This window comes from Dufourea novaeangliae, unplaced genomic scaffold (genome assembly GCF_001272555.1).
Source record: "Dufourea novaeangliae isolate 0120121106 unplaced genomic scaffold, ASM127255v1 scaffold493, whole genome shotgun sequence".
Taxonomy (NCBI): Eukaryota; Metazoa; Arthropoda; class Insecta; order Hymenoptera; family Halictidae; genus Dufourea; species Dufourea novaeangliae.
Genome location: NW_015374430.1, coordinates 804,055 through 819,959, shown reverse-complemented (window position 1 = coordinate 819,959; position 15,905 = coordinate 804,055). Strand labels below are relative to the sequence as shown.

The following is a 15,905-nucleotide window of genomic DNA, read 5'->3' as shown; positions in this document are numbered from 1 at the left end:
TCTCGAGGTGTTGACAGTGGTTTCTTTTATTGGTGTCTTGGGTCGGTGATGGTGTAATTGATCGCTGGGTGTACCGAGGAGGCGAGTTAGTATTTTAGTGGAGTATTATATTTGCGAACGGATGAAAGTTCAGGGTTGTATAGAATATTCTTTTTAGCGTGGTATGATGAAGTGGTTCCGTTTGACGTAATTTTCTTGGCGACCCGACCGATTTCGTGGCGCCTAACCAGTTTACTCTTTTTCAACATATTCTCGAGGGAGCAAGCGATAAATACACGCAGAATTTTTACTCAGCAGAAGATGGAGAATATATTTTTAATTTGAAATATATTGCCTTATAATTAACAAAAAGAAAATAGTGATTGATCCCATTTTCAGAATTGTTTCCAATATTGTTACTGAAGTACCTAATCGGTGCTTCACTTTTCATATTGAAAATGAACTTTAAATATCAATTATGTAGAATTAATCACTTTGACAAGTAAACGTCTCACTTATTGGTACACGTAATACTAATAATCTAAACAGAATTACTTCGAAATAATTAACTCAGTTTCGATATAAAATAAATACTTTCTCCATATTTAAAACGTGAATATACAAATGTTTATGTTGAAAATTTATGAATATACAATTATTTATCCATTGAAAAACTACTTTCTTACTTCGCAGTCGAAGTATTATAATTGATGCCGAGGTCTGGCGCGAAGCAATCTTCGTACAGAGAATTCTTCCGAGAAAAATGGATCAACCGCGTGTATTGTTTAAATATTTATCGCATTCCTGGGGAATCACGAGGGCGTACGTCACTGTGCAGTATTATCTCCAGCCATTAATAATGACTTACGCTGCCAGAAAACACTCGCGACTAAATATTTTCGGCAATTGGGGGGAAGGAAGTCGGTTCCAACTATTATTTAACGCGACCATAAATTCCGTCCAATTACCGGCACACAACCCGGTAAATCAATTTTCGAAGATGTTGCCAGAATTGCTTCGAAAGTGTTACTGAAATCGAAAGCTTTCGCGAGTGCTAATTGGGGCCTCGTGCCGTCTCAACGAAGAGGTTCAAAACAATTCAAAATATTTTAAATGCCTGTCATCATTAACACTAGAACTACCAAACAAGTCAAAATGACTTGTACTACTTGCAAAAAAGCATGCATAGTAGATCACCACATTAATGAATCACCCTGTATACCCACACGTGTAACGTTGTTGCTTTATGCGACGCACTGCCACTTCTGAGATTAATGCGACATTCTTTTCATTCGACTCGTACGCGACAAGCTTTGTTCAAAGCCTCGTAAACACTACTTATCGCGCTGGAATGCGGGTGCTGAATACAATCGGCGATTAAACGTGACCTCGAATCGCGACGTTTTATCGCTGACAGGTTGACAGAGATGGCCTGGTGAATCGGTACCTTGCTTCCTTAACCCCTTCATTGTTACCGACCTTTGATGCATAGTTTTCGTATAATTTATAAATATTATTTTTCAAATATTATTGATGTCCATGCAAAAAGGTCCATAAACTTCGCCCATTTTTGTCCTCAGATCGATTGTCCCGAGATTCAACAAATATAAAAATTAAATTGTTTCATTTGCTTGATTTTGAATAGGGAAAGGGGTAGGATCTGCTTCGCTTAGGGGAGGAAATTTTATGATGAAATGCGCCACTTGTAATCTTCCAATGCGCCATTCGTTGGCCACCCCTGCCCTAGGTAGATTTCAGAACCAGAGGGGGGAGGGGGTGAACGACAACGACGACGTACCCCCTCGGGGCACGACGAGTGTATCGAGAGTTATGCGCATGTATTAAATTTCAACTCTCGCCCGAGGCCAGACACGCCGCGGCCGGTTCCTTGCCTTCCAAGGTGGAGGTGCAAGGTGCAGCGGAGCCGACCTACGACCTTGCCAGTCACGACCGGGACCGATCCGGCGACGTGGCGGCGTGTGCACCGTGCGTCCCCCCACCCCTGTTCTCCGTCTATACGCGCGCGTGCACTACGGAATACCGTTTCCTAGCGCCTCGTCCTAACGCAAAGGTCTATAAACACGCAGGGCATTATTGATGCCAGGCCTCGCGGAGGTGACCCAAACGGAGCCTGGACTCGGGTTACGTTGAATTATTCCGAATGCTGGCGTTCTTTCTCTTTAGTAGACGCGGTTCTGGGTATTGTTGATGGTCTAGTGCAGGGATCGACGAACTTTTGAAAGGGAAGAGATATATGTTTTTACAAATAAGGAAAATTTAATATTATTCATGGTGAACTTGTCGAAGATTTCACCATTAAATAGTGAATGTACGACCTTCTCAAAATATAACTAAGCAAAAAGTAAATTGAATAAATCCCCATCACTAGGGTTGCAATTGTAATAATTCATTCATCCTTAAACCTCTTAATATACAGGGTTTTTATTTTAACTCGAACACCTCAGATACACCTTAAAATCATGTACATCCTATTTAGTCATTTTTTCTTACCTTCAATAGTAGCGGAAATAATTTAGTTGCTCGTATAAAGTTTCCATCGCGAACGTCGCGTTTCGCGAGCGTGCCCCGTAACGATAAGGCAATTAATGCAAATCGCGGCCGGATAAAATCACAGTGGGGGAGAGGGGTGAGAAGAGGAGAACGGTTAGCCCCGTTATCGGGTTACGTGACACGCAACCGGTGAAGTGCCAATTCCACGTGGCTGAAATACGCAAATTGGAGCCGTCCGAGGCGACATTGTCCCCGTGGCGCGCGGTGCACCATTTCGCGGCCATAAATCGAGCAACGCCAGGCATCGTTTTATCGTCGACGGCCGCTCGTTTGTCTCGGTCAAGACAAAATGGCGAACGGGGATGCTCGACGCAACGCGGTAACATGACCGGATGGTCCACGGCAGAAGGGGGAGAGGGAAATTTTCTACTACGAGGCGACAGAACGGCGGGGCCACCCCTTCGGAAATCCTAAACCCGATCACGTTTTCAGGCCTTGTACCTGTCACCCCGTAATGTCGTTCTACGGAACTACGAGCCGCCTGGAAAATTGTGTCGCGTCTCTGGATGAAAACTCGAGGATGTTAGGGCAGCAGAAGAAAGCGACACGATTTTTGCCCAGTGGCTGAGTTACAGTCTCCTCTAGATTATCGTCTGGCTTGTTCTACACGATTATTGCCCATGAATGATATATTCTTATTTTTTATTTTAACGTTATTTTTGTACTAAATAGTAAAATTCTATGAAAGACGACTTCTAACGAGGTTCGCGTAACTTCTATCAGTACATTTACAGTGTAAATTATGAAACAATGTGATATTGAATATTAAAATAGAGAACTCAACACTGACATCTTTGAACATATTTTTTATACGACACGACGACAGTATCATTTCCAAACATATAAATAGTATGACATGAAGTATAAAAAATTATGGATTCGTGCTGTATTAAACTGTAGTACTTACGTAGTTGACGGGCGTATGCATTCGTGAATCCATAATGTAGGTATATACACTCACACACGAAAATATTGAATAGCCACTGTAAGGCAAGGAAACATTCGAATGAGTGATATTCGTCCGTCCTCGAACCTTAGGGTACTTCCCCCCCTCTACTACCGCCGTTTCTCCCACTCTGCCTCCATTACCATCTGCTTCGAAAATTTGACTCCACATGGTTCCTTCAAATAGAAAAACAGTACCCCGAATTAACCCTGGTGTCCCAAACAGTAAATCAAATAAAAGTGCTGTTCCAAACATCTAAATTCAAAACATTCAAAATTTCTTTCGATCCCTTTTTTGTATATTAAATCATCCCCTTCTCGATTATTACCACCCTGTATATCTTAAACTTTCATCTTCAGACTTAAGTATAATAATTGCAAAGCCATTTGAATGTTCAAGTTCATCCCAGTATTACCTACACTTTGTTTAATCTAGTCAAACCAGAATCTAAAAATCGAACTTCTAAAAATCGAATCCAAATTGTCTCACTGGATTACGATCACGTTAAATCGTGTTCTCCAGTGCTCGAGTTAGACCGTCTTCGGTACCCATAAATCACCTGGCGAGCACGCGAGCAATAATACACCGGTAATCGACCAACACCGAGCCATTAAGGGTCTCGAGCACACGTGAACCCCTTTTTTGCCTGTTTTCTGAATCGCGTACCATGGTCCACCGCCGGAAGACAGCGGATGCGAGGGTTTCTTTTTCATCGAAATTTATTAACGATCCGTGATTCACGCAGCGGGGAAGCCGAAATACCGGCCTGCTTATTTCTGGGTGCTTTCTTTCGCATCTTTTTTTCTCCTGGCTTTTTCTTCCTATACAGAGCGATTCAAAACATGTGTGCAAATCTTTGATAGATTGTTCGAGTAAAAATTCTGAGTAAAAGTGTCATATAAACGTATCGTGGTTGCAATCGTGAAATATCGAAACTGCAAAAACTGCATTTTTCAGGAGAGAAGAAAATTACTTTGTTGGTTAATGTAAAATTACTATACATTGATTTTATCCATCGACTATGCCATTTATAGTTCTTTTTTGGTATTTTTTTAAATATGGTGATCAAAAAAAAAAGATTCTACAATGTCTTAAAAAAGATCTCCTAATTCCAGCCACCCTACCAAAAAAAAAATCGTACAACAGTAAATATGGTACAGAACGACCACCCAAATAGTCTCTAACATTTTTACAACCTGAATCACCCTGTATACACAAGAATGTCTTCATCCCCCTACGTCCAACACGAATGCTCCTCCTCTCTCCACGCGATTCCATTGACAAACGATATTGCCCGCGAGGAGTTATCGTCGCGAGAGGGCGAATGCATTCGCTGCTGTGCACGCCGTATTTTATTTCTGTATCACGGCTGACAAACACGTGTTGCACCCGAAACCTTGGCCCGAATCGTCAGTTATTCGGTCAGTACATCGTTGATTCACTCGGTCCCGGGTGTCATGTGCATCCCCGGCCTGAGCAAATCGTCTAATTTTGCCGCGGCAAAGGAACCCTGACTTCGTATCCCAGTGGTTATTCGACGAATCACAGGAGAATAACAAGAAAACATCGGGTCAAATCAGATCCTCTTGGCAGCTAGACGACCTATACGAAGTGTTAAGGGGTTATGCCTAGTCGGGAGGCTGAAAAAGTAATTTTTGGGAATTTTTATATTTTGATGAAGGAAGTTATTTAGGACTTCGCCCAATATTAGTTTTTACAGCATTGGCGGGTCGTTGGATGTTACTAAAAGAATATGGATCTAATTGGAAATAACTGCAGGCGAAAATATCAGAGTCGACAGGCGATATTGGACGGTCAAGGTGTGGATACAACTTACAGGAAAGTAGTCCAAGGAGAACAAAATTCTCTCTAAACTTTTTAACAAAAGAATTTTATTCTTTCTCAATTTACGATAACAAGTGACTAGCACTTAAAATACAGCGATCGATATCGGCCAGAACTCGAAAGCGACATGACACACTCGCGCCCCTATAGATTCTCGAAAATTTCACACCTTTTGGAATGTATCGATTTAGGCAGGCTCTGGAAGCACATTCTCTCCATTCTATCACCCGCGATAATTCACCTTTTCTCGCCGTCGTCTTATCATCCCTCACGAATTTCAATAAACCAACAAACAATCGATCTAATGCTGTACAAATATTTATCGTTCCACAACCATGGTGGAAAGTATAAAAATATAAAAAAAAATTAACGAATTCAGAGAGACCGCGCGGAGGAAGAGAAATATATCCACAGCACATTCAGGATCTACAATTCAAGCGGTGTTCACATTCTGCTCAATATCACACGATGATTCACCCTCGATTTTTCATTTATATACCCTGTTATTCCATTTATTGTTCCGCTTAAGATTGCTGACTGCACGTTCAATGCAAAATAATTCACTTCAGTGAAAATTGGAGTCGAGAATTTAACACGTTCTCTATCGCTTGAATTTTCAACTTCCGGTTACACTGTAAAAATCTGCATTGGACCATATCAAGTGAGTTGAGGTCTACATCACCTTCAATAAGTGTTCCAATATTCATAACTAAAGGTGTACATCTTGTGTAAAGTTTAACTTTTACGTATTTTATTAGAGAACACAATGATTACACTCGAGTTCATCAGCTTTGATTGGTCATGAGTAGACTGCAGATTTTATGCATTTATAGGACTCTGTGAAATACAATAAAAAACCAAATTTTCATCGGATCCAACGAGTTTTCTATTTTATTCTGAACCCAATAAGATACTTAAGAGGGAAAATGAATTTCTACGATATAGCTCGGCCAAGCACAGCTGATGGATCCATTGCTCTCTATCTCCCTTCATCCCTCTTCATTCATGCTTCTTCTCTCTTTATTTACAATTTTTTATTACAGCTACTTATTAAACAATGACTGCACAGTTTCAACAATCGACAGCCAAAAGTTTTCCTACAACCGTCTTCACATCTTTACCCTGTTCCATCAACTACTTCTACAACTATCAACCGTGCACAACAGAGCTATACACAATAACAAAGTTCGTATAAACGACAACCACTCGATTATTTTACAAATGGAGTCGAGAAGCGTCCCCATTATCTCACGATAGCCATCGAATGCCCTGCAATTCGATGTGACAAAAGCACACAAGCGAGATGAATCGAGTGAAAGTCGATTTACCTTCAATCGCTGCTGTGAAAATCATCCTAATCGGCAAAAATTCGTGAACTCGAGTGTAATAAAATATTTATCGTCGACATCACACGTCAGAGGACGTGTCAATTCGCTTTCACTGTAGTTCCTAGTTCCTTCGACAGAACGAAGATCGACGATCGAGCAGAGAAAAGGTAGCCCGCGGGCTCAAAAGGACACTGACACCCACCACTTGACAATGAAGGCACTGAACATATACATACACGACTTACTTTAGAACCTTAAACTCGATCGTAGTCGATGATGTGAGTAGACCAGTTCTCCACCGCTTGCATATATCAACTCTGGCCATTCCCACTTCAGCGTACGTTTACCGTAGAAAGACGAACGTTTTTTTTTTTTTTTTTTTTTTTACAAAAATGCTCGAACCTGGTCACGATGGTCTCCCCGTCGTAGGGGACAGAAAGAGGAAACGAAAAAAATAATGAACCGAGGTTCCGAATTCACACGATACGAACGGAAAAACGTGGACACGCGCGAAACCGCGATAAATATTATTTCCTCGACCAATCGATTCGTCGGACCGTCCTCGACCGCCCAGCTTTCAATCTTACCAGCTACGTTTCATCGATTCCTCGAATCACTTTAAGAGTTATATACTCATGAATGTGCGCTATGTACACTTAGGCTACTTTCAGTAGGAACATTAAGGTCGTCGAGCCGATTACTCGGCACACGGGCGCTCGATCGCGAGACGGGATGATCTATGATCGACTCCTTTTCGATTTTGGACCTTGCGTTTTTATGTGACCACGACTTCAGAATTGTCGACGATGTTTGCATTGCGCGCCATTTCTTTTGGCACTACGCCATTCCCGCCGAATCGCTTTTTATTCTGATTTTTTTGTTATTTATCTCGATTCTGGCCGTTGATTGGCGTCGAGAGTAATATAATTTGCAGCAAAGATTTAGGAATTCAGTTTTAATACCTTGTTGGTTTAATGGTAACTGATAAGATAATGGTACCTGTATTCAATGGTACCACCATTTTCAAGGTTCAGCAAGACACTTCTGATTAATTATTTTTAACACTGTGGACCTGATAATATAAATATTAAGAAAAAGAAATTCCATTATGATTTGAACAAAATTAGAACAAAATTACGAAAACCGTCTAATATTAATTGCATCAATAAACATACTGTAAGTATCGATTGACTTACGGTTGGAAGAATTATAAATTCTGGAACATGAAAAATTATTCTCCTAAAAGTTCCTATATAGAACTTTTTAAATTTTTAAACACCTGAAATTCATTCTCTAATGGTGATTCGTTTCTTCACTTGACACTAATTATTTAGACACAATTTTCATATGAATCACACGATCGAAATGCTTGATTGGCACCGCGAACGGTATTCGGGGGAATGGAATTCGAAAGACTAATATTTAGCGAAGTCGTGTCTCGGTGACTTTAATGAATTGTAAACGTGCCACCGACAGGTTCACAGCGTCCGTACGTCTCGCGATCGTTCCCCGAGCGCAGAATAAACTCTCGAAAGCAAAACTCGGCCGCGTGCCTGACATTACAACCAGTTCGTTACGATTTCAGCCGCTTCCTCCTCTCGTTTCACGATCGTCGAGGAGAGCACGATCGAGAGCGATCGCTTCGGTGCGAGTTCCTCGTCCGTTTAATGGAACGATCGTCGCGCGTCTGTCCCTGCGAACGAGGATACAGTTGATGGAGGCGATATAACGTTACCGTGTACTAATTAAAATGTAAAATGAGTGTCTGAAAAATCGAAGGAACAAAAAAAATGTAATTGAACTGATGTTGGTTCTGGACAGAAAATATTGGCCGTTTAACCTTTGCGTGGGCAACCAAAATATTCACGTTACTGAGCAAACGGAATACAGTAAATTCTCGAGGACTGTTTGAAAATTCGAAGAATTTTTTAGCATACAGAACGCATCAAAACATATTTATGAACTGTTATATTTTTGATCTAGTGCAACCGTTCACTGGATAATTTTTGTTCTACTTCAATCGTATCTCTGTTTTAAAGTTATGTTCAGGCTATAAATTAGCCTTGCAGCCGTCAGTTCGCATTAACATTCGTAGTTCGACCATGATATACTGGTTCATCATAGCCCGTCTACTAGAAAACACAAATAAAATATACTCTTGAAACATATGTACAGGCGAGTAATCAACACACTGATTGTACTTGTTTGTTTATTTTAATGATCACCGTAATGCGTAGAAAATCTTCGGTCCGTCTTTCGAATACTTCCAAGCATTCTTATGCTTTCATTTCTCTGAACAACTTGTCAGTTCAATATTTTCTGCCCGGAATATGTTCATTTAATACGCGTTCTGTGAACTTGAAACAGGATTTATGTCTATAATTCAGAGTAAGAGGAAATCAACGTGACGCATCCAGTAACTATAAATCCTAGCTATTTTCGAGCAGACAACGCGATCGAATCGCAATTGCAGCGCTTCCCGCGCTGAATGAACGGTCTTCATTCGGCGGAGGCTGCGAAATTTGAAAGACTGTCGGGTTTAGTTAACGAAGGCGACGCTGGTCCCCGCACTCAAAGCTCGTTTCCGGTTCCGCGGCTGTGCGAAACGAGCTCAGAATATTGGCGAATCTTATAATATCACTTGTGAAGCGTTTACCGTAATCCTCTCATCAGGCGAGTCGATTTCCACAACAATCAAAAAATTTCACCTACTGATCTTCGAAACTGAATCAACTGATTTTTGAAAACTGTTTTCTTTACCAATAAACTTTTTTACTAAAGAGGCTCGCTAATTAACAGTATACAAATGTAATTTTCAATTTTTGCTCTCGATATAGAAATAATGTTTTACAAGATTAAATGTTTAGATAATTGGCAGAGATATTCTGATAATTTGTTCACCTAAAAATATGAAATTCCATTTTGTTATACTGGAGAATTAGCTAATGGAAACATCTGAGTACGTATTTTTGGAAAGGACTGTACCGGAGCGTTAGGAACGTGACGATAACTTGGTGACTTTTAAAGCTCAGAACGACACCCTTAGATACTGCTGCTTTTCACTGTGTATTGTTCGCATAAAATTCTGCCAAACTCTGATCTGCAGTCGAGTCATTGATTAGCCTCTACAATCGACCTATTCCACCAAACAGACTTTCCAATTTTTCCTACCAGCAAAAAGAAACAACTGATGACAAACGGATGTAACAGTAACCAAAATAAACTGCTCGAACCACGAATCAAAGATCACAAAATTCTTCCCACATTACGCGACACAAGTCTCCCTGATGAGAGTCGCTATCACGATCGTGTCGTCCAGGACGCGTTTAAAGCTAGAATGTTCAGGAACACCAAAAGTCCGATCATCGTCGAGGCGTCTCAGGGGCCGGTTAATACCACAGCCCCGTGCACTGAAACGAGAAAATAAAAATGGAGGGAGCCGGACATACCTCACGCAACCACACACACACGGAAAGGCACAACAGGTCCACGAGCCGAGGAACAACGGAAGCGTCCCTCTGTGTACTCGACATCCACTATGAACACCAAGGCACTCGTCGTTCGTTCTCCACGGTCGCAGCAGTCTTTCACACGGCCCGATCAATCCACTGTTCTCACGAATGTTTCTTAGCCGGATACCAAATGAAACGTCTCCACGGCAGGATCTCACGCAAATGCCAGAGTATACGTCCCGACACGTCGAATGCCCCTTGTCACGGGGTCTCCAAGGCAGCTCCATCATATCCAATGATCCTGCGCGAAACACAGATCCTGGTGCACGTCAGAAACGCGCTCATCCTGCACCCTCCTTTTCCTCTGAACCAGTGATTTCGACTCGTTCGAAAGGAAACATCTCCTGAAGATCCTTCAGGGAGGAGGAGATCGAGTACCTTCTCAACGTCCTCGTCCAGATCGTCATTGTAGGACGCCTGAGAACCAATTGTCGAGAAGATCGCCAAAAACGTTCTTCGGGAGGATACACTGCCCGATGTGGATAGTTTCTGGATGCCCTCGTCAGCGGTTCACGTAGACGTTGCTGCTGAGAACCACCACGTCGGCTCTCAGGTCCGGTTCGTCACGACCTCCGAGGAGGAGGGCGCAGAGGAGGCGTCATATGCTCAACGAGGGCCTCTTTTTCCGGTCCTTGGTGGTGTTCTTGCCGAAGATCGTGCCCAGCACCCTCGAGACCGAGTGCACGCCCAATTTTCGGCGTATAGGGAGGGCTCGTAGCAATTGGACCGATCGAGCCTCGCGGAGCAACGCCTGGAACGCGAGCGCTGCGCCCGCCGGACTCTCCGCGGCGCTGACCTCGTAGAACTGGCAGCCGTGGGCCAGTGACAGCTGCTGACCCTCGTCCACGCACACCTCTCTGCAACAGGAATGTTCATTTTCATGGTTATTTTCGTGAATTTTACAATTCTAATAATTACCGTTTTTAAACCTAACGAATAAAACAATCATTGTAGCAAGAGTTCCAGCGATACAAAGAACCAGTCCAGAGTTCCAGCGTGTCGACAGAATGCTAAACCGAGACCAGGGCAAGTCAGCATTAAGGAAATAAACAATCGCGAGTGAAACGTCTCATTCGCGACACGCGGAGACCGTAAATTTTCGGGTCGCGGAAAAAGGCGTCACGGGGGGATCAACGGAAGCTGTCAAGGTCCGCGGATGAGGATCAAGGACAGGTGGACGGGTCGCGACTTCTTGGCAAACAGCGTTCCGGCTGAACGGAAGCGGCGAAAGGTGAGTGAACGCGGACATAAAGGCGGGAAGAACGCAGCGCGCCGAGTCACTGGAATTTCGCCAGGCCTGGAAAATCGTCGGCCTGGGTATTTATAATTGCGTACGTTCGATAATCCGGTCTGATCGTCACGTACACACTCTCGGAATGAATAATACGTCGTTTCTCGTAGCCACCGTCGACGTACAAAGCAACGAAAGAATTTTCTAATTAAAATGCAAATATCAATTTTTATGGACGCATTTACAGAAACTGGAATCAAACGGGATGTCGTGTTATTAAGAGTTCCAAGAGCATTTTGCTAGAGCCCTCTCGATCGATAATCGATAGGTGCTCCGATGAACGGAAATAGTACACTATTATATTTCAGATAATCAAATTCATCGCCCATAGAGGATAGACTTTCGGTGGAACTCCCTCGATCGATCATCGATCCACTAGTAAACAGATGAGGGTCCTCCAGTATATTTCAGCCCCGACGAGCTCCAGCGTGGCGACCAGCGATATTTATGGTGGCAATTAAATTCGCTCGAACACATGATACTCGCGAACACGTCGAAAGGGGAAGAAATGAGAAGAGAGGGGTGGAGGAGATGAGGTGGCGGCGCGTGGGAGGGCCGTGCACACTTCTAATCGCTCGGGCACGAGACCCCGTGTGCATGCACACGTGAGCAGCCACCACGTCCACGGCCGTTAATCTGTCCGCTTTTATTTTATACGAGGCGATCCGTTGCTTTACGAGGAACTCCGTCAGGATTCGAGACCCTCCGTTTCCCGCGGTCGAACGGCGAGTATTCGTCGCGGAGGGAACGGTCGCGAGTGGAAGAAAATTGAATATATCTCGTGAAAGAAGGATGGCCGACTGCGGGGAGAGGCTCGACATTTCAGTGCCTCGAGACGCCGGATCAGGATACAACGGCGAAACGACGCGACCTTTAAAGCGACGACGCGAATCACCGTCGACCGGATTACACGCTATCTAGACAAACAGTCATTTAAATAACGATTCAAATAAAACATCATTATTCGAAAGTGAAAGATAATCTTTTTATTCGAAGGAAATTTATTCGGTCACGAAAGATCATTTTTTTATTATCTTTTATAATTTTGTTATGTGTGTATGTTAAAAATCTAGGTGAATGTAATATTTTTATGCAATGTATTATACATCGCTAATAACCTTGGCAGTTGATGCGACACTAATAAATAAATTAAATAAATTAATACTGTTTCGTAGAGGTTTGTAAGAAAGTTACAAAAATAATCAAAATAATCACTAATATGTAAAGGAGCGTGACGGCAAACGTGAAAAATACAATAAACCAAACTGAAAAACAATTATATGTGGTTCGTATAATAGATATATACATACGTGGGAGACAGTTCCCGGGTAACGTTTGCTTAATCAAAGTGTATTAAGCGTAAAGTATAATATATTGAACTTTTCCACTTTCCCTTTTCTATTTAAAGAACTAAAAAGTGTCTAATATGAAAATGAAGTGGTGAAGATTACTGGAGTTTCTTTCCCCCGAGATTATGTAGGAAACTTTTGCAGTAATAACGATACTAAAGGCTAATGACGTGTATCAGGACTGAATGATTTCCGGGTTTTCACATTTTTATGGGCGAATCGAATGTCCGATACTGTGATATTAGACACGCACTTGTTACCGAAGCGTGAGATAGGTTCTTACGTAGGAACGAATACAAATTTACGTTATGGTGGAATTAATTAGCGTTGCCAGGTTAGTTTCACGATCGTGGACAGTGTTTCCTTCATTAGACTCTACCAATGGTAATATCGCCATGTCGTATACAACCTTTATTTTTTGTAATTCAGGAGAAAAGAGATTGTAGCAAAATAAATCTTTTCTCCGGAATAAAATAGAATATGTAGTATTACGAAAATAATTAATAAGTGATACTGTTAATACATTCGGATCTTTAACAGAGACTTCTGTTTAACTCTGACTATAAAACAATCTCGAAAAATTCTAATTTGCATAAACGTCTGTAGTTTTATAATAAGCTATCTATCCTACGCCTACGACACGTCACGTTTCAAACAGTAATCTTCACCGACAATTCTCAATAATCCTCGGAAAAATCCGATCCGATCAGGGACTCCTGTCTTTGATATCAAAACATTGTTCACCTACATATCTCGCCGTGAGACTTGTTCGTCCATTTGCGCGAGACACGTGCTTTCTACTTGGCGCCAGCTTAACGCGCGCCGCAATTTCAACAAACGGTCGCCGGGAAACGAGAAAGAAACGCCCAAGTGATCACAGGATCGAGGTAAAAAAAAAAGAAAAAAAATATCAGATCGTGGCAGAAGTTTTAATCAGATAAATAAATGATCGTGCGATGGAGTACTAGATAGCCTGAATCTAACGAACGATTGCATAAATTAGAACTTCAGCTGAGGTATTATTATATTATTCTTTTCTTTTTTATCGCTGTCGTATTCCGATTAAGAATTCGGAAATATTCTCGAAATAGTTTTAGTAGAATAATTGACTTAATTGCTTCAAATTTACACAAACGTAATCACTAAATTTCATAACATTTATGGTTTACCTAGAAGCTTTACCTATGTGCTAAACCTCATTAAAAAGTCAGCCTTACACTTGGGGACCTGTCCTTATCAGTGCCAAGAAGCCCCTTTCGAACACTCGTCGATGATTTACTGTAGGTACATTTTTAACACTAGAACTACCAGGATTGAATGTACGCTAAATTAAATTCTATAATATCTAACTAGTATACTTGGGGCCATTCTGTTGCCAATAATCCCCCTGGCCAACTAATTAAATTTACGTGGGTCGGGGAACTGGAATTTTTTCTCAGCCATCGCGGAGACGACCGAGAGCTCGATGTGGAGTCTCCCGCCCGGTTGGTTCTCTTCCACATCGCCTCCTTCCTACCCAGTAGCCGTTCCGGTCGTCTTAATGGAGTTCATAAAGATTAGACCGTGGCCTGGCTGGGCTGGCTGGCTGCGCTGCGGGGCCTGGGTGAAACCACTCTCCCGTAGGAACGAGTTATCGCCGCTTTAGATACATCCGAGACGGCGGCGGCGTCCGTCCGCGAATATCGTACATCGATAAACTTATCGCGAAATATCAGCTGGCGAATCCCTCGGAGCCACACGGCTGACAAACTGGTTCGGCCGCGGCTGAAAACCGACCAGCTCCGCTTGAAAAGCCGCGCGCTTCAGAGAGCTAGCTTCAGCTACCAGACATATTGGGCTTCTCTACGTTCCTCCCTAGATTAGTTTTAGTTTAATTTAGAACAGCGCTGGGATAAGTGCATCGGAGGCTGAATTGTCCCGGCCCAAAGCCTCTCGCATCTCGAACGGATCCAGCCCAGCCTAAGTGATATTTGATGCGATAAAAATACGGGGTCGACGAATATGAAACGGCGTTTCTCGCGAACCGGACGTTAATCTACCGGTTAGATTAGCCGCAGACAAAAGGCCTGCACAGTGACGAAAGATAATCCGCGGTGATTGATGAGAAGCCTCTGAAAAGGTGGAAGGTTGCCGGAGTTCCCAACTTCCTGAAACTGTTTCTCACGACGGCGTTCCAAGCAAGGAAAGCTGCAAACGATCGTTTCTGATCTCCAAGGTTCACCTTAGAGAAAATTCCGTGAACATCGTTGGCTCATAACCACGCGTTGCCCTTTTCTCCCGCGAAGATCATCAGGAGATTCTCGATCTTGATGAATCAAAGATTGAGTATCCTTCAGTTTGGTTCCTTCGGGTGATAGGCAAATTTATTCTCTTAATTCAAATTCTACATTATTCATCACTTTTATTGCTACTGGGCAGAGTTGTCAGAAATATAGTCTAATTATAAAATCTAAATTGTAATTACAATGTAACTGTAATGTAATTTTCGAGACAATTACAATTAAATTGTAATTCGTTGTAAAATTACTTTAATTTTAACTTTACATTTTAATTTTTTGTCAAATAGCACACGAAGATTAAATAAGAATTAAAAGAGAATTAATAAGAATTTTGCACCAGCAAGAGAACAGAAGCGAAAGAAAGTGTAGAAGTATTTGAAAAGGAATAGAAAGATCACACGAATCGCGGGTTTTCGTGCCAAGGGGAAAGCCAATCGATAATGAAATTCAAAAGCTCCGAATGGAAATTGAATGTGACACGAATCGCCGCACTTATCCGCGGCCAGGGGAGCCGGTGACACACGTAGGTGAACCGGACATCGATATCCTTAGCCGGCCGGAGCTCTGGAACAAGAATTTCCTGGGCGATCCCAGTAGGAATGCGGATCGTCGTTAGCGAAGACACGTTTTCCGATTTTTCCTCCTCGTTCGCGTTCCAACATTCATTTACGGAGGTTTGCATGCCGGTGTAAGAACCAATGAATGATCAAACAGGTACATCGATATCGCGTCATCGTGACGTTTTATATACTTTAATCATATTTGTCCGTTTTGCTATACTTTTTTCCCCTCGATATACATATTC

General features: G+C 42.3%; 1 protein-coding gene across 1 annotated transcript in view; it reads right to left on the bottom strand.

The window, feature by feature from the left end:
- Positions 1–10,742: 10,742 nt before the first annotated feature.
- LOC107193102 (ras-related and estrogen-regulated growth inhibitor-like) overlaps positions 10,743–15,905 on the bottom strand; it is a 55,177-nt gene continuing 50,014 nt past the window's right edge. Inside the window, exon 5 of the mRNA XM_015582491.1 lies at positions 10,743–11,038. Within this exon, the coding sequence (XP_015437977.1) occupies positions 10,780–11,038 (259 nt within the window). The 3' untranslated portion in view covers positions 10,743–10,779. The remainder of the gene's footprint in view (positions 11,039–15,905) is intronic.